This window comes from Guillardia theta (assembly GCF_000315625.1).
Source record: "Guillardia theta CCMP2712 unplaced genomic scaffold GUITHscaffold_133, whole genome shotgun sequence".
In the NCBI taxonomy this organism is placed as follows: domain Eukaryota; class Cryptophyceae; order Pyrenomonadales; family Geminigeraceae; genus Guillardia; species Guillardia theta.
Window position 1 is genome coordinate 120,146 of NW_005434541.1, and position 20,504 is coordinate 140,649.

The window sequence follows — 20,504 nt, forward strand, 5'->3', positions numbered from 1 at the left end:
ATCATCATCATCATCTCCTCCACTATCATCGTCATCGTCATCTCTGCCATCATCATCATCATCATCATCTCCTCCACTATCATCATCATCACCACCACCACCACCACCACCATCATCATCATCATCACCACCACCACCACCACCACCACCACCATCATCATCATCATCACCACCACCACCACCACCACCACCACCACCACCACCACCACCACCAGCATGTTGATCTCCATCATCACCACCATCACCATCACCATCATCATCTACACCCTCATCCTTATCATTATCTCCATCATCACATGTACTATGGAATAACTTTCTCGGACTTTGCAGGTATCATGCTACTGAGTTCGAAGTCTTACAGCAGACCTGGACGTGAATGTGACGGCCTGCCTCTTCGATTACTTGGAGGCCAGCCTCAATGCAGACTGGTCGGTGACCAGTGGGCAGAAGCAGCTATGACGTGTCGTTGAACAGGTCAAACAAGTCACTTTCCATCGCTCGAGATGGCAGAGATGAGCAGGCAAGCAAGAGCTCCGATGACGCGCTACCAGACGCTGGTCTTTTTCATCGGTCTGATGGCTGTGCTCGGGATCTTGATTCTTTTCCCTGCCCTCCTCTCCTTCATGGATCCAATTGAAACACTTCCCCATGAGCTTCCTCGCACTACTGCTCGCAATTCGCCGACAAGAAACGCTAGTTTGGCGACTTCCCCTTCAACATCCCATTGGAGATCGAGAATAAATCCAGCAGAAGCTGGAAGCAACATGTCTGAGAACAGAGTGTTGCTCGTAGCAAACAGACGACAGCCGCTGGCGGAGGAGAGGATTGTTATAGAGAGGGATGAAGATTTCTCGCAGAGGCTCAAGGCGTTGGGCTTCTCCGTGACGGGACCGAGGACTTGGGTCAATGTCACCCGAGGGGACAACGAGGATTGGATCAATCACACGATCCAGCTGTGGAAGATCCCAGCTTTCCGTCTGTCGCACCATGTTGTCAGGGACCTGGTTGCCCACCACGAGCCCACCTTTCAAGAGCTGGGAAGAGCACAGGTGAACCAGCAGGAGGGGCGAGGTATTCTTTCTCTCTCCTACTACCCCATGATGCCGGAGACGCTCCCCGGCGTCGCTACTCTCAGCGACGTGATTGTGCACACCCACGGGCAAGTGAGAGACGAAGAGGAAAGAGGAGGGAGGGACGGAGGGACGGAGGGACGGAGGAAGCAGTTGAATGCGGGAAGGGAGGGGGGAGGGGGGAGGGGGGGAAGTGGGCAAGGAGAAAGCGAACGAGGAAGTGGAAGGAGAGCGAGGGAGCGAGGGAGGGAGAGAGGGAATGCTCTAACTGTCATGTGGTAGATTCAGATTGATTCTGCGACGAAAAGGACACTGCTAGTCCTCAAAGGTTGTAAGATTGTCAGCACTCGTGCAGCTCACTTCCTCCATCGCCTCGGCCTCCCCCACCTCCACCGCGTCATCGTAATCTCCCAGGTCATCCTTTGAATCGTACATGAGCTTTCCTGAGGCAACAAGTCAGTACTGGGGCGACAACTACTATCACTTCATGATCGAGTGCCTTCCAAGGTGATCCCTTGCCGTGTCTCACCTCCCCCTCCTGCTCCCTTACAGCATATCCCTGATGTTTGCAGGCTTGCGCTTGTGACGAGGCTGCTGGAGGAGCAGAAGGAGCTCGGCTGGCATGTCCATGTCATGCGTAGCAGAGTCTCACGTCTTGTGCTTCCTCTCATGGGCGTCAAGGCCAACAAGATCGGTTAGTCTCACAGAAGTCGTGCAGTCATGAACGTTTACTTCCTCCAGTCAGCGGCAGCATCTTTGCATCGCTCGCGCTCGTCCCTGAGCCTGTGCCCTGTGCTCGATGTCCTGCCAGTATGCTGTACGAGCAGCCAGTTCAACGCATCCTGCTGACTTGGGTGCAGAAATCTGCTCAGAAAGACGCTGCTTGCCAGTCCTCAAATTGCGGTGCATCCGAGAAGGTGAAGATCGACAAGGGGACGCAGCAGCAGGGGCCTGACATGATTCAGCGACAAGTGCTCAGTCGTGCTTCTCAAGAGGAAAGGTGTAGCTCGTCAGATCCTCAACCACGACGAGTTGATGCTGACTGCACGTGCGGCTCCTTCGACCCTGCTGCAGCGGCTGACACGTGCGGTCAAGGTCGAGAGCTGCCGGCATGTGACATTCGCGAGCACAACCAGAACCTGCCGCTCTCTTCTCAGCTTGCCATCTTCCGTGACGCTCGTGCGGTATGTGACCTGCCCATGATGGTCGGAAGATCATGACGATCTTAAGGTGTTGGCTCCACACGGTGCGGGCCTGTCGAACATGGTGCAGCAACAGCAGCAGGGCAGCAAGGGAGCTTGTTCCTGACCCAACTTTCAGGTTGTCTGCAAGCCTTTGACGTTGGTAGTCGAGTGTCTTGTGGCAGGAGAGCATTCTTCTGCTTGAAGTACCCTTCACGTTCCTGATGCTTGACGTGCAGGGTCAGAGATCAATATCGTCTATGCTGTCATGGCCTACAAGCTGCAGTTGCGATATATCGGTCACTCCGTCAGACAGGCTCGCCAGGTGCCCCTGCCCTTTTTCTTCTTGTTCGCACAGCCTTTCAATGATTCAAACATTCCGTAGGATGGCCCAATGCGAGTGAGTGTAGATGTGGTAGTGAATCTGTTGAAAAGGAATGTCTGACTTGCATCATTGACGTCTATGAGATCGCATGCACACGGTCACATGCAATCTTGCTTCTCTTCTCTTTGAAATGCTCTTTGATGTTTGTCCTTTTGTTTTATTTCAATCAAGAACGATGAAAACTTACTTGACCTGTTTGCCTCCAAAATGTACAAAGGTCGTTATTTCCTTCCAAAAATCCTCCTCAGCTTCGACAACATGCGCTTCTAGTCCCAACAATGTCTCGCCAACTAGCTGTACTTGAAGTACCACTAACTATACTGCGCATCCTCTCAATCATTGAAGTGTTAACAATCCTCTTCCTCACAACAGTGCCTCATCGCATCCTCCATCAGCTCCCCCAGCTCCAGCGATGTCGTCGCCCACTGGCTCCCCTCCTTCTCCTTCCCCTTCCCCTTCTCCTTCTCCGCCTCTGCTGGGCTCGTCCTCATGTAGGGCCAGCGCGGCAGCCCCAGCTTCTTGCACGCCATCTTGAGAGCCGTCAGCGAGATCCCCTGCGGCACGAGCAGTCAGCGGGGAAGCGAGGAGGGGATAGGGGCACGAGGGCCTGGCCTACCAGCTTGTCGGCGGCAGACTTTTGCTGCATGTGGAAGAGCGCCAAGATGTCCTTGCTGGTGAGGAAGACGGGGCGCTTGACGGGGTCAGCATGAGGAAGAGGGGAGCCTTTCCTGCGCCGAGGGAGGATGGTGACACAGGAGCCTTTCTGAGCGGCTTCTTCGTTTTGATTGCGGTTGGTTGTGCTCAAGCACATTTGCTCTTGAGGATTTGATTCATGCACGCTGTAGTCTCTTGCGAATGAGTTTACATCTAAGAGCATCCCTTGAATACAGAGACGTAGGGGAAGGTACGTGGAATGAGGGAGGATGGAGAGGGTCGGAGAGATGGATACAAGGAAACCTTAAGGCTATGGGGCAGCAAGAGGCGGGAGGGCAGTGAGGGATGTTTGGGGAAGAGACGTTGTAGCAAACGTGAGCGGGTCCCGTCCAAGAGGAGCTGAAGGTGCTGAAGGAGGTCTACTAGGCGTGAGATACGAGGGTACTTAAGTCACGGTCACGAGGTACAACACACGGAGACCACCCCTACCACTCGTTCCATTCCTAAAGTGACCGGTGTCACACAGGCAGCGCCGGAAGCTGCGGCTCGCGGCCCGGGACTCCTGGGGCTGGCGGCATCGGAGTCCGGTTGCCGGCCCGCCGCCGGCCCGCCCGGCCAGGCCCGGCCCACCGTGGGCCAGCCGGGCGGCGAGCCTAACTAGTAACGCGCGGCGCCCCGGTCACCGTGCTGATCTATTACTTAACCGTCTTTGAGTAAACTTCACACCGTGACCGGGTCGGACTCGGACGCGGGGCACGGCGGTGCGGGTTTCACAACCGTTGCTTGACTACGGTGAGTGAGTTCAACTTGCAAGTCCGATCACGGCCGACTGACTCGGCGGCCGTCCGATCGGAACTTCCGTTACCGTGGCCGGGTACGGTATCCGGCCATGGCCCGGGCGGCCGGTGAGCAGTCACGCGGCAGTGCCCGGGGGCCCGGCGGCCGGCGGCCCGGCCGCGGCCCGGCCCAGCGCGGCGGAGTCCAACGACTGGCAATAAACTTCAAGTTTCAGTTGTCAAGTTTCAAGTTTCGAGTCAAGTTTGGCCAGCAGTGCCACCGGATGTTCTCTTTCGGAACTGAACTCGGGAACTTCCGTTTCCGGTGTTGACGGTGACTTCAGATAACTAACCGTGACCGTTATTGGCCGGGTCACCGATGGCGGAACTTCGGAACGTTGGCAGCCTGGTTCAACGGTTCCGAAGTTCTACTTACATCTAAATATTCAGTGACTTGCCGCGAGGCACTTCAACAGATGCCAGTCCGAAAATTGCAATGATTTGAAAGGGATTACTAATGTGTCACTTTGTTTTCACAGTGTACGATGACAAGTGGCGGCCGAATTCTTTGCCAACGCACTCAGCGGCAATGATCCAGAAAACAGAGCCTCGGAACAGCTCCAATGCTATCCTTTCCCATCCTTGAATTTCATGACATAGTAATTCATTCCACACATTGAAGATGAAGTGTTAAAGATATATGCTAAGTACTGTACAGATGAAACAAACTATACTTGAAGCTGCTCTTCCTCTCAATCTTCTTCCTCACAACAGTGCCTCATCGCATCCTCCATCAGCTCCCCCAGCTCCAGCGATGTCGTCGCCCACCTCCCCTTCCCCTCCTTCTCCTTCTCCGCCTCTGCTGGGCCTGTCCTCATGTAGGGCCAGCGCGGCAGCCCCAGCTTCTTGCACGCCATCTTCAGGGCCGTCAGCGAGATCCCCTGCGGCACGAGCAGTCAGCGGGGAAGCGAGGAGGGGATAGGGGCACGAGGGCCTGGCCTACCAGCTTGTCGGCGGCAGACTTTTGCTGCATGTGGAAGAGCGCCAAGATGTCCTTGCTGGTGAGGAAGACGGGGCGCTTGACGGGGTCAGCGTGAGGAAGAGGGGAGCCTTTCCTGCGCCGAGGGAGGATGGTGATGAAAGGCTCCATCCGTTTTTTCGAGAAAGATTCATTTGCAAGCTGTCCTCCATTGATATGCGTGAGTGCTATAGTAGCAGGATTTGCTGTTTCAATACACTGGCTAGAAGAAATGTGCTGCAGCATGATGCGGAGGCCTCAAACCTTTTTTTGATTTCTCGTGTTTGGATACAAATGGGATGGAAGGTTTCTACTGTAGTGTGACAGTGATATGATGCGGAATGAAATTGATGTGAATCTTTGAGACAGGACAGTCAGGTACAACCGCACAGGAAGCTTCTGTCGCAAAAGCTAGCAGGGGAGAATTAAGAAGGGTGCGGGGGGGGGCAGGAGAAAAACAATCACGACGACAGGGGGGCGCTGACATGATATTTCATCCCTGGTCTTAACAGTTGTCAGCAGGTCACACGATGAAACCAGTTAAACCCCCAAAAATTCAACAATTTTCAGCAGATATTTGAAAATATCACGTTACCGACTAGTTTTGGCGGCAACCTATCACGGTACGGTCTGTCACTGCTCAGTCAAAACGTGTAAACTCTCAAAACAAGCCTTGAAGTATGCCAGACAAACAGTCATCGGCTCTACTTCTACGACTCTATATCCAGTCGTCACAAGAAGTTTTCTACACTGACAAGTTTATATAAGACAGTAGGCTGACTTCTTTAGTAGGAGTCCCCGCCGGGTTCCGGTGAACTCAGAGCAGGACTCCTGAAGCCGAGCGGCCCGTGACTCTAATAAAAGCCGCGGCCCGCCGGGCCCAGACTGAAGGATCTGCTACAGCTTTGCTACAGTTCGATACGCCTGCTCTAGAAATTTCTGGAAGATTGAGAAAGGGAAAAAAAAGCAAGAAGACGAGTACATACCAAGAGAAGAGCGCTATCATCGGGGGTGTTCGAGATATTGATATCCTATTGATATCATGAACTCCAAGGATAACTCCAAGGACATCCTTGGAGTTCATGAAAGTGATCCTGTTATCATCATCGCTATGTCCTGAATCTTTTATGAAAATCATGTTTGTACAGGCCTGAGCTTGTAATACACAGAGCGTCAGTTTAAGAGAGACGAGCGCGTAAAAGACTCCAGCACTTGGAATGCAGTCAGAAGACCCCCCCTCTAGCGTTGATGAAAGGTCTGCCGGAGAAATGAAGGTTTTCAGTCGCACCGGGATCCCGGAAGTGTCCAACTGGAGTGAAGAAAAAGAGTGTTGCCGGCATTTCATTTCTTCCGTTCTGAGTGTCGCCCTGTTTGTGCGGGTTGTATCTTCAGGATACAAACTGACACCACGCTCAAATTTTTCACATTTGGACTATCAAAGTGTGAGCTGCGCGTTCGTTGATCCTGAGATGTTGTACGCATCCACCTGTGAGAGTAATGAGAATACTAGAACGATCATTGCTGCATTTACTGTAACATAGCATGTTGAGCAGTACTTCTCACTGAGAATTTGAGCCGTTTTCCTAGCAGCACGTGAAACACATCTCTACTCCTGTCCTTTGTCCTATCATACTATCAGTCTTGGAACAAAAGCACACAGCATGGCGGGTTTTACTGCGCTTGTAAAGAATCAGCAAAAACCGGAATCCTGCAGGTGAGAACCTTTGACTTGCGTGATTGATTGTCTTTCGTCATTGCATACAACAAATCTTTCCTAGTTTAACATCAACATCTCTTAACCTTGATCATGTAACGAAATACCCGTGTTTGATCTGGACCTCGAACTTGGAAATGTGTTGGTAAGTTGGAATACACCTCGAAAACTCATCTCGATATTCAACAAAACTTCATTTAAGCAGGACAATATCAGAACAAAAATCTATCTAAGGAAACTCGCAGTGTTTCAAAGCCTCATCCATCCACAATGCTTGGCCTACGGAACTCAGGCCCCAACTTGTGAGGCTGCGCTCAAGGATCTCTTGATCCCTAAACGCGAGCTTATGCTTGTCTTGCAATGAGTCAATCGGCCACCACAGTCTTTCAGAGACCACAGAGCTGCTTTCGGCATCGGAACCTGGGGTTCTTGCAGATTCGTCGTCCGAAGTGTTGGATCCCTTCGCACTGGCTTTTCTAATGTAAGGCCATTTGGGCAACCCCATTCGCCGACATGCAACTTTGAGAGCCGTTAAGGATATGCCCTGTCCCAATTGTCAGATCCATAAAATCTCACTTCGAAACACTTCTTACCAGGAAATCTGCGGCCTCTCGCTGCTGCATGGTGTATAGCTTGATGATTTGTTTCGGAGTCAAAGCAATTGCTGCCTTGCGATGTCCATCTGATGGAGGGTCATTTCTTTTCCGTCTTGGCACCACGAAAACTGTATCTGTCGTCTTCAGAGTTTCGGGAGAATCAACAATTTCGCTGCTGTGAGAGCAGCTTGCAACGCTTTCAGAGTCTGACATCGATGTCTGTTTCAGGATTTAAGGAGCAAGAAGCCTTCGAAAGAGCAGCTTTGGGAAGGTTTGGGAATAAGTACTACGCAGGAAGCAGAAGACAAGATATCGGGTGACGCGAGTAGCTCGAGGGAAAACGCTCTTGGTTTCACTTTGTGCGTGTGCAAGCAGCCACAGATGAGAAGCGAGGGGAGTCTCGTAAGGTTTTAAAGAGGAAGTCCGCGTGACTGATCCGTGATGACAGTCAGCAGTCACGGAGGCCTTTTGTTAATACCTTTCCATAGCCCCCACCTCAATTTTCCCACACAAAGTACCGGTGGTATGAGTCCTCTGAAAATCTCGAGGACTTTCCGTCCGCATCTCTTCGATCGCATGGGAGGCTCAGGTGTTGTGACCTTTCTGCACAGCCCCCACCCCCACCCCCAAATTTCCCAGAGAAAAGTTACCACCCTGCGGGTGGCTCGGAGTTCTGTTCCCTCTGTCGCGATATCTGGGCTTCTAGAGTATTCTGCTGCTGATTCTTTGCGTCAGCTCCCGCGTGACATTGCTGCGGCGCGGGGATGAAAAACTGTGGTATTCAATAGGTAAGAGAGACTCAGATACTTCCGCAATCTGAAGCGTTGTAGTAAACTACCACTAGTCACGATGGAATCAGCAGGTCACGAGCTTGCGAATCGTTGTTCACGGCATAAGGCTGGAAACAGTCGGCCCGGACCTCGCCGGGCCCGCCGGACCCGGCCGTCACTGAAGTGAGAGTAGTACTGCCGGGTATCCTGATGGGCGTCAGAGGTTACCTGTTAGACCGGTGTTTAGACTGGGAAATGACAGGGTGGTCGGTGTAGGGGTGGTCAAAAGCGCGGGAAACAAGCGTGCCAGACAACTAAAGGGAGGAAAGGAGGGGAGGAATGGCGGAGGAGAGGAGGAATGGCGGAGGAGGGAGGAATGGCGGGGGAGGGGAGGAATGGCACTCATGGGCGAGATCCAGGAGAAGTATTCATGACACGAGAAAATGATTTGTTCTCAAGGCGCTTGTTGATTGCATAGTGAAAAAACGATCGTTCAGAGCAGGGTGCACAAGTACATTCATGGAAGATGAATATCATATCCTTAGGCATATGAAACATCGAAGACAGGATATAGCTTACAGGGCAATACTTTGAGGGCTAGCTTTCCGCAGAGTATCTCACAATCATATGCTCTTGTGCGCGCAGAGAGTTGACACTGGTCTGCAGCAGCTTGCAATGCCCACGGCCAGGGCTACGCGCAGCAGAAAACAAGCGAGTGCGGAGTGTAAGAATACAAGGTGACTAGTCGCTAAAGCATTCGAGATGTCTGATTTCAGTTGTTTCGGCAGCTCCAGTGGACTGAAGAAGTTCTTTGCAAAGGAAGAAGACAAGCAGAAACCGGAGATCACTGTCGATGACTCCACTCTGTCAGCAAACCTCAGCACAGCCTCGACACCGGCAGACTCCAAGAGGAAACCCGAGGAAAAGGTGGAGGTGGTGGCTGTCGAGGACGGACGAGCTCTCGAAGGAGAGTTTCAAGAGAAAACTGAGGAAAATGACGAGGAAAAACTGAAAGAAGACGACGACAACGAGGATTCGCAGGATACGGATGATGCCGGTGCTGACGCTGATTGGGCCGAAGAGGAGAGGAAGCTCCGTGCAGAGAATGACCTTCGAATCCAAAAGCAGCGTAGCAAAGGCAAAAAAGTAGGGATGAAGGAGAAGGTTGCCCTGTTAGATAACCTGCTTCAGAAGGCAGCAGCGTACACAGCTTTCCTGAGAGAACGCATGAGGGAAGTTCATCAGGATAACGATAACTCCAAGTCCGGTCCCACAGGCAGCGCAAAAGGGAATGATGAAGAAAGGGATCCTCGCCAACCCAAAATGGTGACAGGCGGAGTTATGCGCAAGTATCAGATTGAAGGCATGATGTGGATATGCTCTCTTTATGAAAATGGATTGAATGGAATCCTCGCGGATGAGATGGGGTTGGGGAAGACCATTCAATCAGTTTCCTTTCTGGCACACTTGTACAGTATGGGAGTGAAAGGCCCGTTCATGATCGTTGCACCATTGAGCACTGTGACGAACTGGCAACGAGAGTTTGCGAGATGGACACCATCGATTGAAACAGTGCTTTATCATGGGAGCAAGGAGGAACGAAGGGCGCTCAGAGAGCAGATTGGGTTTGAAAACAAGGTCAAGCATCCTCCAAGCAAGAGCTTTCCTGTGATCATCACCTCATTCGAAGTAGCAATGAACGATGCAAAGAAGTTGGCGAATCTAAACTGGAAATATTTGATTGTAGATGAAGGACATCGCCTGAAAAACAAGGATTGCAGACTGCTCCGAGAGTTGAAAAGTCTTAACTCCGACAACCGGCTCTTGTTGAGTGGAACTCCTCTCCAAAACAATCTGACTGAGCTCTGGTCCTTGCTCCATTTCATCTTGCCAGACATCTTCCAGGACCTTGCAACATTCCAGACTTGGTTCGATTTTGATGAAGAGCTCCATGCTGAGAAAGGAACGGCAAGAATCATTGAAGAAGAGAGTAAGAACAAGACAGTCTCTAAACTCCATGCTATCTTGGATCCCTTCTTGCTTCGACGCCTCAAGACCGACGTCTTGATCAACCTTCCGAAGAAAAGAGAATACATCCTGATGGCACCACTCACTGAATCTCAAGAAAAAATCAACAAATCGATTGCGGACAAGAGCCTTGACTCATTCCTGTCGGAGCAAATCACGGAGTTTGAAGTTACAGATGGAAATTGGGAAAGACAAGGCGCTGTAAACAACAAGGCGATGTCTCTTATGAACGTCCTTATGCAAATGAGAAAGAACTGCAACCACCCTTATCTTTTTACAGCCCCTTTCGATTCATTAGGCAACATCGTGGTGGATGAGCGACTTGTCAAATCTGCTGGGAAGCTGCAGCTGTTGGACCGAATGTTGACTATTTTGAGGAAGAATGGACACAAGGTGCTCATCTTTAGTCAGGTGAGGGCAGAACCGTCTGTTGCTGTCTCTGAGATGTTTTTGTAGATGACAAAGATGTTGGACCTGCTGGAAGATTATCTCGAGCTTCGGGGATGGCCCTCCCACCGCATTGACGGGACTGTGAATTGGAAAGACAGACAGGTACAGCATTGGTCAGCTTGCATTAAGATTTGACTTGCTTGTAGTCGCTGATGGATGACTACAACTCGCCGACGTCAAACTCTTTCGTGTTTTTGCTTTCAACGCGCTCTGGAGGGCTGGGGATCAATCTGACGACGGCAGGTGGATGAGTGAATGGTTGTTGACTTCAAGCCTCGCTCACGTCTTGTTCTACTAGATACCGTCATCATCTACGATGGAGACTTTAATCCGCAACAAGACCTTCAGGCCATGGATCGCTGTCACCGTATCGGACAGACAAAACCAGTCAGTGTCTTCCGTCTCATCACAGTCCAAAGTGTGGAATCAAAGATTTTCGAGAGAGCAAGCAACAAGCGCAAGCTGGAGTTGGTGGCTATTGCAAGGAAACGATTCAAAGTGTCCGACAAAGTTGAACACGCTGCCGACATCAACCAGCTACAGGCTGCCGGTCAGGCTGTTTCCGAGGAAGACAAGCGTTCTTTGGTATGACATGAGATGTGCCGTCCCTCGTTTGATTTTGTGTCTAGGTGAAGAACTTGACTGAGATCCGACAGTCGATCAGCTCGACCGAGTTGGTTGAGTTGCTGAAGCCCAAGGTAACGGTTAAATAACTCCCTGACCTCGAGCCCTGAGCGTTCGCAGTCTCTGGATGACGTGAACAAGGAGGTTATCAGCGAGCCTGACTTGGAAATGCTGCTGCTGAAGCGAGGAGGTAAGCGACGCTTCGGCTTGATGTCGCCCCTTGCATCTGACGCCATCCCGTCAGACGATGGGTCGGAGGAGGACGGGAAGGGCTGGCACTTCATTCCCTCATGAGCTTTGTTTGTCTATACTTCTACTTGTAGTCAACCTTTAAACCCTCAACATCGGACGAGAGTCCCGTTCTCCTGCAGGGCTGCCATGAAGCCCAAGACTCCCGCAGCTGAGAGGCCGCAACTAGCAACGTTCACCACCTGGAGGTTCCGGAGCCTCCCGAGGTAGCGCGAGATCTCACCGGAAGCTTCATCGCCCAGCTGGTTGTCCGAGAGGTCGAGCTCGCGCAGCATTGGGTTGTACATGAGGGCATGGGCGATGCGTAGGCAGCCATCAGGCCCCAGCTGATTCGAGGAGACGTCAAGAGCGACCAGACTCTCGTTGCCTTGCAGAACCTCCGCCAACCTCGTCGCGCCCGTGTCATGCAACTTGTTTCCACCTAGCCACAGTCTCTCTATGATAGAGTCGTGGCCCAGCACGCTTCTCAGCTTCTCTACTCCTGCGCTGCTTAGCTCGTTCTGGCTCAAGTCCAGCTGAGACACCCTGCAGTGATCCCCCTGCATGGCTTGAGTTAAAGTTTGCACGTCCGAGTCGCTCACGCGGCTCCCGCGCAAGCTGAGAAAGGAGGCGCCGGTTCGGATCCTCTGCATCGCTGTGTGCAGCGTGACCCGGAGCATAAGGTCCTCGTGCGACGCTGCCTTCCTCTGCCCTCCCAGCGACTTCTGCATATCTCTCGCCTCCTCCTCTACTTCCTCAAGACGCCGGAGGAGCTCGGGCTCTCCTGCCTCCTCCCCAGCCTGCTTCCGAGCACGCGCAAGGCAGACCATGGCAGCTTCGAAGTCTTTCTCTTTGAGGCTGCTGAACCAGTCAGTCCTGCATGTCGCTGCTCCTCCACCCTCACAGCTCCTCTGCTTGCTCGATGCCCTTGATCAGCGACGCACGCCCAGCTGCTCTTTCCAACTCTCTCTGCGTCCAACGTCAATCAAGCCCGGCGACCAGACAGCTCTGACCTCCTGCTCCTCGAGCGCGTCCATAAGCAGCCGGTCCTGCGCACGCTTGACGAGGTGGAGGGTAAGAAGGAAACAGCACCAGGTCGGCATTGCCATGCAAGTCGACGCGCTCTATGAGCTCGAGGAGGTGAACGGGAAAGTCACTGCAGGAGTTGTTGCGCAGGCTGAGGACGAGCACGTCATCAAGACAGAGAGAGACAGCAACGACCTTAGCAGTCTCAGTGACGTCATCCTCCCTAGACATTCGGGGAACGCAGGGCCTATGCCGTTGCTGTCGAGGACCAACTCTCGCAAGGTCTGCAAGATCAGACTTGATGAGGAAAAGAGCAGAGGAGAGGGAGAGGGTGAGAGACCGGATGATCGAAGTTCGCTGTCAGCAGCTCACGCACTCCGTCATTGCGCAACTTGTTGCCCTTTAGATTCAAGCTTACGAGGGTGGAACATGTCTCTGAGTGTGATGGTTGGTCAGTCAACAAGAGAGATTCTGTTTCTTCTCTCACGCAAAAATGCTCCTAAGCCGCTCGCTCCTTCGCTCCCGATCGCGTTCATTGACATGTCAAGCTTGGTCAGGCTCGTCGCTCGTTTGACATGCTGGAGTATGCTCGGAACTAAAAGGCAGACGTTGACCTAGGCCGGCGACAACCAAGTCCAAACCTTGAGGGTCATGAATGTGCAGGTGGGACAGTATCACTTCTGAGCTCTCCAGCTGGATCTTATTCAGCGTATGAGCCACCTTTTGTTCAACTTTCTCAGCTGCTTGACTCGCGATCCGTGCGGCCTCTTGCTCGAAATCAGCTTCAACCTGAGGCATCTGGAAGTGAGAAGTGCTGGTCGAGCAGCGACTGGTCACCTTCCAAGGCGCAAAGTCGAGATTCTCTGTAAACGACCGCAAACTTGGACCCTCGTGGCTCGGAAGGTCCACGGGCTGTTGAAGGACATGCTGGAACTCAGCGATGATGGCTTCCTCTTGCGAGTCTTTCTTCATGTACTGCAAACACGGGTGACCAACGTCTTCACGGCCTCAATCACCTTGAGGAGAACAAGCCCGCTGTTTCCTGCTACTTCTTCGTCGTCACTTGAGAACTTCCCTTCTTCCGCCAATCGCTGAACACATACTCTCAGCATGATTCCTCTCAGGGTCGCCATTACCTTGTTCCTCTCTTTCTTCTGTTGCAGCTTTGCACGTTCTTTCACTTGTCTGTACTTGCCCATTGAGCCTCTTGTTGCCTCAAAACAACCTCAGCGGCTGACAAGTCTGGTTACATCATTAAATGCTCATCTGCAAAGATTGAAGTAAGATTCACAACTCGAGGCTGAGCTCACACTGAGCGGCAAGAGAAGCATAACTCTCGCATGATCATCTTCACAACTGATTGACTGCCGTCACCTCGATCTCAGCCCTTCTCCTCGTCTTCTCGTGTCCTCTCTTCCTCTCTTCTGCTCACACTGGTAGCTACTCCGCCATGTCGGAAATCTTCTACTGAATCTTCACTACTGCTTCACTATCTGTTTGGTTGGGAAGGAGGGCGATGAGTGATCCCACAAACCCAGGCAGATCAGCTCCAAGAGCATGGCGGGATAGGGGAGGGAGGTGGGGAGGGCGAGGAACAGAGGGGAGAAGAAGAGAGGAAGATGATGGAACAAGAGACATGAAGACTTCTGCAGACAAGTTTCCTATCTGAGAGTGATCGGTTGTCGCTGTTGTGGTACAAACTTGCAAGTGATCGGTTGTCGCTGTTGTGGTACAAACTTGCAAGTGATCGGTTGTCGCTGTTGTGGCACAAACTTGCAAGTGATCGGTTGTCGCTGTTGTGGTACAAACTTGCAAGTGCAGGTGCGGATCTTTCATGACGGCCACGAGGCATGCCTCCTCGCCGTGGAAGAGCGCATGCGTCTCTTGACATGAAGTCAGTCGGGGGTCAGGGACTGCCTTGCCGGGGTAATGGAGAGATGAAGCTCGTAGGAGCTGATGAATGATGGTGGTAGTGTTAAGAAAGCTCCTGGTCGTGCTCCTGCTGGCCCTGACGAGCGCGAAGAAGAAGCGGCATTCTACACGAGTGATGCCCATGAAGCAAACAAGTCAAGTCACTGACTGATCCTCAAGAATGCTCTCAAAGAAGCTTTCGACCTTCACCAGACTCAAAGGTGACTCTTATTGAAATCCTCTCCATGACATCATGTCTTACCGCTGTCAGGTATGCGGAAGCTGAAACCGCATACAAACAAGCGATCGAGGTTTTCCGGAACAAGGTGAATGATGGAGACAGCAGGTAGATGAGAGGTCAACCCTTGCGATGCAAACCTTGTGCTTCAGTGTGTTGGAGCCCTACTCCATCGCTTGCCACAACCTCGCGCACATATCACATCATAACTTGCATAAGTCAGAAGCTGCGAGAGGTGTTTACTTTCCTTCATCTCAAATTTTCTACACGTATTCAAACCTGGTGTCTCGAATTTCATGCCCTTGAAAATTTTACCTTGTCGTCTCATAGAATTCTTCCTGGAGGCGACGAGAATTTCTCCAAAATATTTCGAGGCCTATCACAACCTGGGTAACTCGGTCAGATCGTGAGTCCTGTCGCTCAGACTATCTTAGGTCAGGTGCTCCAGGATATGCAGAGATACCAAGAGGTGCACTGCAACTGATGAGGATGATGAGGAGGAGGTTGAGCTTCGCTTCTAGGCTATCACGTATTTCAAGATAGAGGCGAAGATTCGGCCTGGTAGCTAAGAAGCTTTCTTGCCGGGTATTGTTGACACGTGTTTGTGCGTGAAGACATCTCAGCCCCGTTACTGGCCGTGGCTTCCTGCTACAATCATTTGAATGAAAGGGAGAAAGTATCGACACGAAAACCATGTCATCCATGATTGACGTCACAACTAGGCTGCTAAGTTCGCAGTGAAAGCAACCAAGCTGGATCCAACCAACACAGCTGCTTGGTGAGTGTCAGGCACAAGCGTTTCTACTCTCTTCAGATTAAGTTGAGTTCTCACGCCGTGGGGAAGGAATGGAGCTGGATGGTTTCTGCACTTGGCGGGTAGGGATGTACTTGAGCGACGATTAGGGTGACTAAAGAGAAAGGCCGTTCAAGAGATTCAGAGCGAGTTCTGAAGAAAGGAATCAGATTGCATCCAAGTGATGGCGGTGGTTTGGACCTTTCATCGGCTGACTCTTGGTGTTTGTAGACAACGCTCACATGTATCTCCATAGGTTTGAGACTGATTCGGTTCGAAGCTTTCAGTGACCCCTTGCAGAGGAAAGGCTTTGTCGGACCTTCACGACTGGGATGCTGCCGTAACATCAGCGGACAAAAGTATTCCAATCTGAAGTTGAACATAAAGGCCTCCATGTTGCTCAAGTCCATCAAGCTGGAAAATAACAATCCGGAGTCGAAGCTGGCAAATAATACTTGTGTAAACACGCCGAAGTATGACACAGCTTGACAGCTGCTGGGAATGGTCTACTTTTCCAGTGCGGACAGGTATCGTCTATACAGCTGTTTCAGTCACTCAATCGCGAAGTGGGATCAAGAATGAAACTTCTGCTGTGTGGAAGCTGTGCAAGAGATAGTAAGTGGCGCTGCTTTTCAAACATCTCCTCATGACAACTTGTAGCCTACAAGAGGCTCTCAATGACGGACTGACGGGCAACAACGCATTGATTGCAATGAATCATATCGCACATGCTTCGTGGCAGGTAGAGGCAGCAAACGTTCCATTACCTGGAAGATGACGGGCCTTGACCGACAGCTCGGAGAGCATCAGCATGCACTTGGAGTTGTGGCTGCTGGGTTGAGAATGAATCCGAATTTCTGCGATCTCCACGTGCAGATTGTCTCCTTCAGGTTTTCATGCTGAGAGTCTTCCAGGTCAGGAGGCTGCAGCTGCAAATGATCGTCTGTAATTTCACAAACATCGAGGAGGGTCGACGAGAAATTCTCCGGCTGGTCTCAGAGCAGGTTCCATGACTGAAATATGTTACCGTGAAGAGATTGATTTTGGTGTAGGTCAAACAAGGTCGGCCCCCGACCGTCAATCCTTTCACTCTGCTTGTACAAGCGACCTCTGCTCTACTCGCGATGACATTCGAGTAACTGCAATGGTGCAGATGTTGAACATCGGGACGCCTCTCGACAGACTTTTCTTCTACAGAAAGTTCACCCTCGACAAGCAACTCGCTGCTACCCGGATGGTGGAATCGACGTTGGGGTCAAGGTTACGGAGGTTGTCAGTCGTTGAGCTCCGATGCGAGCTGACGAGGCACTACTAGGAATGGAGAACGAATAAGGGACCTTGAGACGTTTGCGATCAGAAAGTTGAAGATCGGCTTCTTGTCCGCCGACTTTCGCAGTCACCCCATGGGGTACATCATGTCCGACTTTTTCAAGGCAGCGAGAAGTGAGATGACGTGGCTTCAGGACTTTCAGGTCTCGTGCTCTCTCCTCGCCCCCTCTCTCTCGTTCACTCCTTGTAGGTGTTCGCGATCTCTTTGACTCAGGATGTCGATCATGTTGCAAGAGAGGTGCTGGCAGGGATCTGCTTCCTTTCCCCCAGTCTTTCGTGCGGTGTTTTACGAGAGTTCCTCTTGCTCTCATGATGGGCGTCTGTGTTCCTTCCGAAACCCTAAATCTATCCTTGGTTTACATTGTACAACATTTTTCAATCTCCCCTCTCTACGCGTCTCCTCTCCTCTCCTCTCCTCTCCTCTCCTCTCCTCTCCTCTCCTCTCCTCTCCTCTCCTCTCCTCTCCTCTCCTCTCCTCTCCTCTCCTCTCCATTGTTCTCGAATGTATCTTACAAACCAAACCAGGTCGAGCAAACAGTCGACGTGTTTCTTCGAGTTGGCCACCTAGACGACGAGAGGGCTGCGATAGAAATCCAGCAGCTGCGCCTGGACCTTGTGATTGAGTTGGGAGGGCACACTCGCGGCAGTCGGTTTCGTCTGCTCGCCCTCGACCTCGCCCCAGTTGTCATGCACTTTCAAGGGTCCATCAGCCTCCAGACTCGTCTCACTTCTCTGACTCTTATGCAGGTTTGCAGACACCATGGGGAGCGACTCTGTCCGTTACATGCTTGCTGACAAGGTCGTCGCGCCCCCTGAACTCCGCTCCTTGTACAGCGAGCACCTCGTCTACCTCAGCCCCTCCTACCACTTCTACGCCCCCGAGCTCAATTGCTTCTCCGACTGGAATGCTGATGCTCCTCGTCGCAGCTCAGAGCGCGAGTTTCCGCTCTTTGACTCGCAGGTCAGTCCCGACCGCATAGAAGAGCACATGTGGCTGGCATGGACCCGCATCCTTCGCACCTCTCAGGGCAGCATCAGGCTCAGGCAGGGGCAGAACTCGCATGAGGAGCACGAGCTTCTGGAGGCGAACTTGAAGGCTGCGGCAGCTCGAGCAGGTCTATCTGCTTCCTCTCTTGTCTTTGTCCGGCAGATCCCGAGCAAGGAGGCTCACCTGCATCGTTTGGCGTCTGCTGATCTCTTCCTCGACACGGACTCATACTCTGCTCACTCTACAGCCCTAGACGCTCTGTGGGCGGGGCTTCCTGTCCTCACTTTCCCTCGCGAATCGTTCTCAAGCCGCCCACCTAGCAGCTTCTTGCTCGCGTTGGGTGTGGGAGAGCTTGTGGCGAGAGGGTTGGGAGAGTATGAGGCGATGGCCAAGAGCCTCGCTAACAGTACTGGTGTAATGCAACGCTGGAGAGAGAAAGTGTGGGCTCGGAGGATGCAGTCGACCTTTTTCGACTCCAGGAAGAAGTTGCGGCAGATGAGGGTATGTCCGTGAGGGTGCTATGCAGTGGTGACCTCACCGACGCACTACAGGCGGCTTTCAGGATGACGTGGGAAATTGGAGAGGACATGCACATCGTTGTAAGTGAGAACATCTAAAGATCTGACAATCCAAGCAAAGGAGCTAGTAGGATCAAGACACTAAGTTAAGGATCAAGACACGTAGTTAAGGATCAAGACACGTTGTGAAGGATCAAGACACGTGGTTGTGAAGGGTCAAGGAACCGGTCACTTCCTTTCCCTTATCTGCTGGCGGCTGCACACCGAAAAATGTTGCCCTACGAAGCTTAACAATCTTCTTCGTGACGTGGCAGCATAGCGCTACGGCTACCTGGTCTTGTCGGGGAAATAATTCCCATGTCTCACCCTCTAAAACCAAGTCGCGCTCAGTGTTATACATGGCTGAGTAGTGAGGCAGTTCTGACTGGATGGCTGAAAAAAAAAGCACCAGAGATCAAGTGAGACAACAACATCCACTGTGAGACAACAACATCCACTGTGATCATGTGAATCTGCTAGCTGTTTGGGAGGAGAGACAATTCAAGATCAACTTGGCATTTCAATCCCAATCACGCTTTGTGGTTTTGAGGTTCTCAGACTTAGAGAAAGGCGGCAGTTCCCCTGTACCAGTGGGAAGGAGCAGGAACGGTGTATCCCATACCAGCCTTGGAAGGATCAGCGAACATGCCACTGAGCTCTCCCGGGGAAGGAAGGCAGGAGGTCTCAGATCCACCAACGCAGTTGTGGGGAGCATCTAAACGAAACAAGTTCACGAGAAAATTAGAAAGCGCAACCAATTAATTCACTTACACATGTTGTTGGTGATCTCAGGTCCGGCACCGAGAGCAGAAAGTGGGACGAGAGCGAAGATCTGAGTTTCATAGAAATTAGAAAACAGACGCAAATGGATCGAACTCGAAACAGACAGCTCCGGCACCGAAGGTCAGAAATGACAATCATCGAAAGAAGGCGAGCAGGTACAGCAGAAGGCGAACAGTTTGGAGATGAGCGCATGCAAGGACTCAAACCATCACATTTCACAACTTTCATCTCCGACAAGACTCCCTCCCTCCCTCCCTCCGTCGCTCCGGCGCGTTCCTCTGCTCACCATTGTAGACCTGACGATTCGTACACGCCGAAGAGTCAGTGTTCTTGTACCCCACGTTCATACCTACCCCTCCCTCTTGGATTGTTTCAACTTTTTGGACCCCATAATGTCCCCAAATAGTACCCCACCTTTGAGCAAGTCATTATCGTTGGGTTGAAAAGGACCCCATCATTTTGACATACCCACCCCTGGGCTTCGAATCTCCGACACCGAGTTTAGGGTTTAGGGTTTAGAGGGTTTAGGGAGAAAATTGACCGTGAAACCTGCTCCTCCCCCCAATGACTACCCCTACCCCCCCACTAACCTTCAATCGCTATCTGTAGGTGGGTACAAGAAATATCTATTAGTCTATTGTTGATGGTACACAAATCTTAAGAAAATTTACCTGTTGTCGTACAGATTAAAATATTTTATTTAGTTCTAGATTTTAAACCCACATCGCCTCTGAGCAACATCTGTACCCATATTCTATAGGGTAGTACGATATCAAATCGGTGGTGGGGGTGGAGGAGTGGGATGGTAGGGTGGGGTTATACAGGAAGTAAAACCATGCCCGTGGTGGGGTACCCCTGGGTGTTATTTTTTCAAAGGGGCAATTCACTGAGACCGAGCGCGAGCGAGCGATTGGGTGGGTACCCTTGGCTAATACAGCGGTAGGGTAGTTTGCACCTGAGGGGTGGGTGATACACCGAAGAAACAGCGAAGAGTCAAGGAGATGGCGGCGGGAAGTCGAAATGAGACAGCGGGAGGGAGCGAAGGGATGAAGGAGAGTGGAGGGAGGATAGAAGGAGGAATAGAATGTCCGATTAAGCACGCCCAGGATCCAATCAATTGATGAAAACACAACTCAAATACATTGATGACTGCGATGGAGGTCGGATTGTTCGGATGAGATGCGGAGGGAGCGAGGAATGCTCGTTGCAGAATGAACAGTGCTGAGTTTTGAAGAGAAGGGACATTACAAGTGCCACATTTATGCCACGATACACCTGTGCATTGCAAGAATGACTGTGGTAGGAAGAGGGAACATTATGTTGTCATGTTGTGCGTGTGGTCATTCCATGAACCTTGCTTGCAGTATGCTCTTCAAGATTGTCCC

General features: G+C 51.6%; 8 protein-coding genes across 8 annotated transcripts; 3 read left to right on the forward strand and 5 right to left on the reverse strand.

Annotated features, from left to right (window-relative positions):
- Window positions 1-764: 764 nt before the first annotated feature.
- On the forward strand, window positions 765-2,696 carry GUITHDRAFT_118740 (hypothetical protein; the record flags this gene model as incomplete). The annotated part of the gene is made up of 10 exons (XM_005822007.1): window positions 765-1,163; window positions 1,531-1,577; window positions 1,643-1,764; window positions 1,812-1,887; window positions 1,931-1,987; window positions 2,036-2,118; window positions 2,166-2,254; window positions 2,301-2,316; window positions 2,491-2,576; window positions 2,637-2,696. The coding sequence occupies 10 exons, from the start codon at window positions 765-767 to the stop codon at window positions 2,694-2,696; spliced, it is 1,035 nt and encodes a 344-aa protein (XP_005822064.1).
- Window positions 2,697-2,983: 287 nt separating this feature from the next.
- GUITHDRAFT_118741 (hypothetical protein) lies at window positions 2,984-3,447 on the reverse strand (the record flags this gene model as incomplete). The annotated part of the gene is made up of 2 exons (XM_005822008.1): window positions 2,984-3,190; window positions 3,253-3,447. 2 exons carry the CDS (start codon window positions 3,445-3,447, stop codon window positions 2,984-2,986), a joined length of 402 nt encoding a protein of 133 aa, XP_005822065.1.
- Window positions 3,448-4,818: 1,371 nt separating this feature from the next.
- GUITHDRAFT_118742 (hypothetical protein) lies at window positions 4,819-5,216 on the reverse strand (the record flags this gene model as incomplete). Its single annotated transcript, XM_005822009.1, has 2 exons — window positions 4,819-5,007; window positions 5,070-5,216. The coding sequence occupies 2 exons, from the start codon at window positions 5,214-5,216 to the stop codon at window positions 4,819-4,821; spliced, it is 336 nt and encodes a 111-aa protein (XP_005822066.1).
- Window positions 5,217-7,027: 1,811 nt separating this feature from the next.
- GUITHDRAFT_146763 (hypothetical protein) lies at window positions 7,028-7,421 on the reverse strand (the record flags this gene model as incomplete). The annotated part of the gene is made up of 2 exons (XM_005822010.1): window positions 7,028-7,342; window positions 7,392-7,421. The coding sequence occupies 2 exons, from the start codon at window positions 7,419-7,421 to the stop codon at window positions 7,028-7,030; spliced, it is 345 nt and encodes a 114-aa protein (XP_005822067.1).
- Window positions 7,422-9,487: 2,066 nt separating this feature from the next.
- On the forward strand, window positions 9,488-11,355 carry GUITHDRAFT_158768 (hypothetical protein; the record flags this gene model as incomplete). The annotated part of the gene is made up of 5 exons (XM_005822011.1): window positions 9,488-10,603; window positions 10,649-10,744; window positions 10,789-10,885; window positions 10,941-11,140; window positions 11,272-11,355. 5 exons carry the CDS (start codon window positions 9,488-9,490, stop codon window positions 11,353-11,355), a joined length of 1,593 nt encoding a protein of 530 aa, XP_005822068.1.
- Window positions 11,356-11,604: 249 nt separating this feature from the next.
- GUITHDRAFT_90351 (hypothetical protein) lies at window positions 11,605-13,399 on the reverse strand (the record flags this gene model as incomplete). Its single annotated transcript, XM_005822012.1, has 4 exons — window positions 13,358-13,399; window positions 13,162-13,309; window positions 13,008-13,115; window positions 11,605-12,149 (listed from the first exon to the last, which is right to left on the reverse strand). Exons 3-4 carry the CDS (start codon window positions 13,060-13,062, stop codon window positions 11,605-11,607), a joined length of 600 nt encoding a protein of 199 aa, XP_005822069.1. The 5' UTR covers window positions 13,063-13,115; window positions 13,162-13,309; window positions 13,358-13,399.
- Window positions 13,400-14,483: 1,084 nt separating this feature from the next.
- Window positions 14,484-18,396, forward strand: GUITHDRAFT_166087 (hypothetical protein; the record flags this gene model as incomplete). Its single annotated transcript, XM_005822013.1, is given in 21 exon segments — window positions 14,484-14,591; window positions 14,612-14,652; window positions 14,703-14,777; window positions 14,889-15,059; window positions 15,104-15,138; window positions 15,191-15,230; window positions 15,284-15,345; window positions 15,392-15,447; window positions 15,514-15,545; window positions 15,590-15,643; window positions 15,719-15,935; window positions 15,955-15,989; window positions 16,014-16,077; window positions 16,123-16,204; window positions 16,353-16,466; window positions 16,616-16,722; window positions 16,778-16,934; window positions 16,982-17,029; window positions 17,317-17,492; window positions 17,539-18,280; window positions 18,331-18,396. The coding sequence occupies 19 exon segments, from the start codon at window positions 14,762-14,764 to the stop codon at window positions 18,394-18,396; spliced, it is 2,274 nt and encodes a 757-aa protein (XP_005822070.1). The 5' UTR covers window positions 14,484-14,591; window positions 14,612-14,652; window positions 14,703-14,761.
- A 448-nt stretch (window positions 18,397-18,844) lies between these two features.
- Window positions 18,845-19,423, reverse strand: GUITHDRAFT_155584 (hypothetical protein). Its single transcript, XM_005822014.1, has 3 exons — window positions 19,406-19,423; window positions 19,108-19,168; window positions 18,845-19,051 (listed from the first exon to the last, which is right to left on the reverse strand). Exons 1-3 carry the CDS (start codon window positions 19,406-19,408, stop codon window positions 18,897-18,899), a joined length of 219 nt encoding a protein of 72 aa, XP_005822071.1. The 5' UTR covers window positions 19,409-19,423; the 3' UTR covers window positions 18,845-18,896.
- Window positions 19,424-20,504: the final 1,081 nt, after the last annotated feature.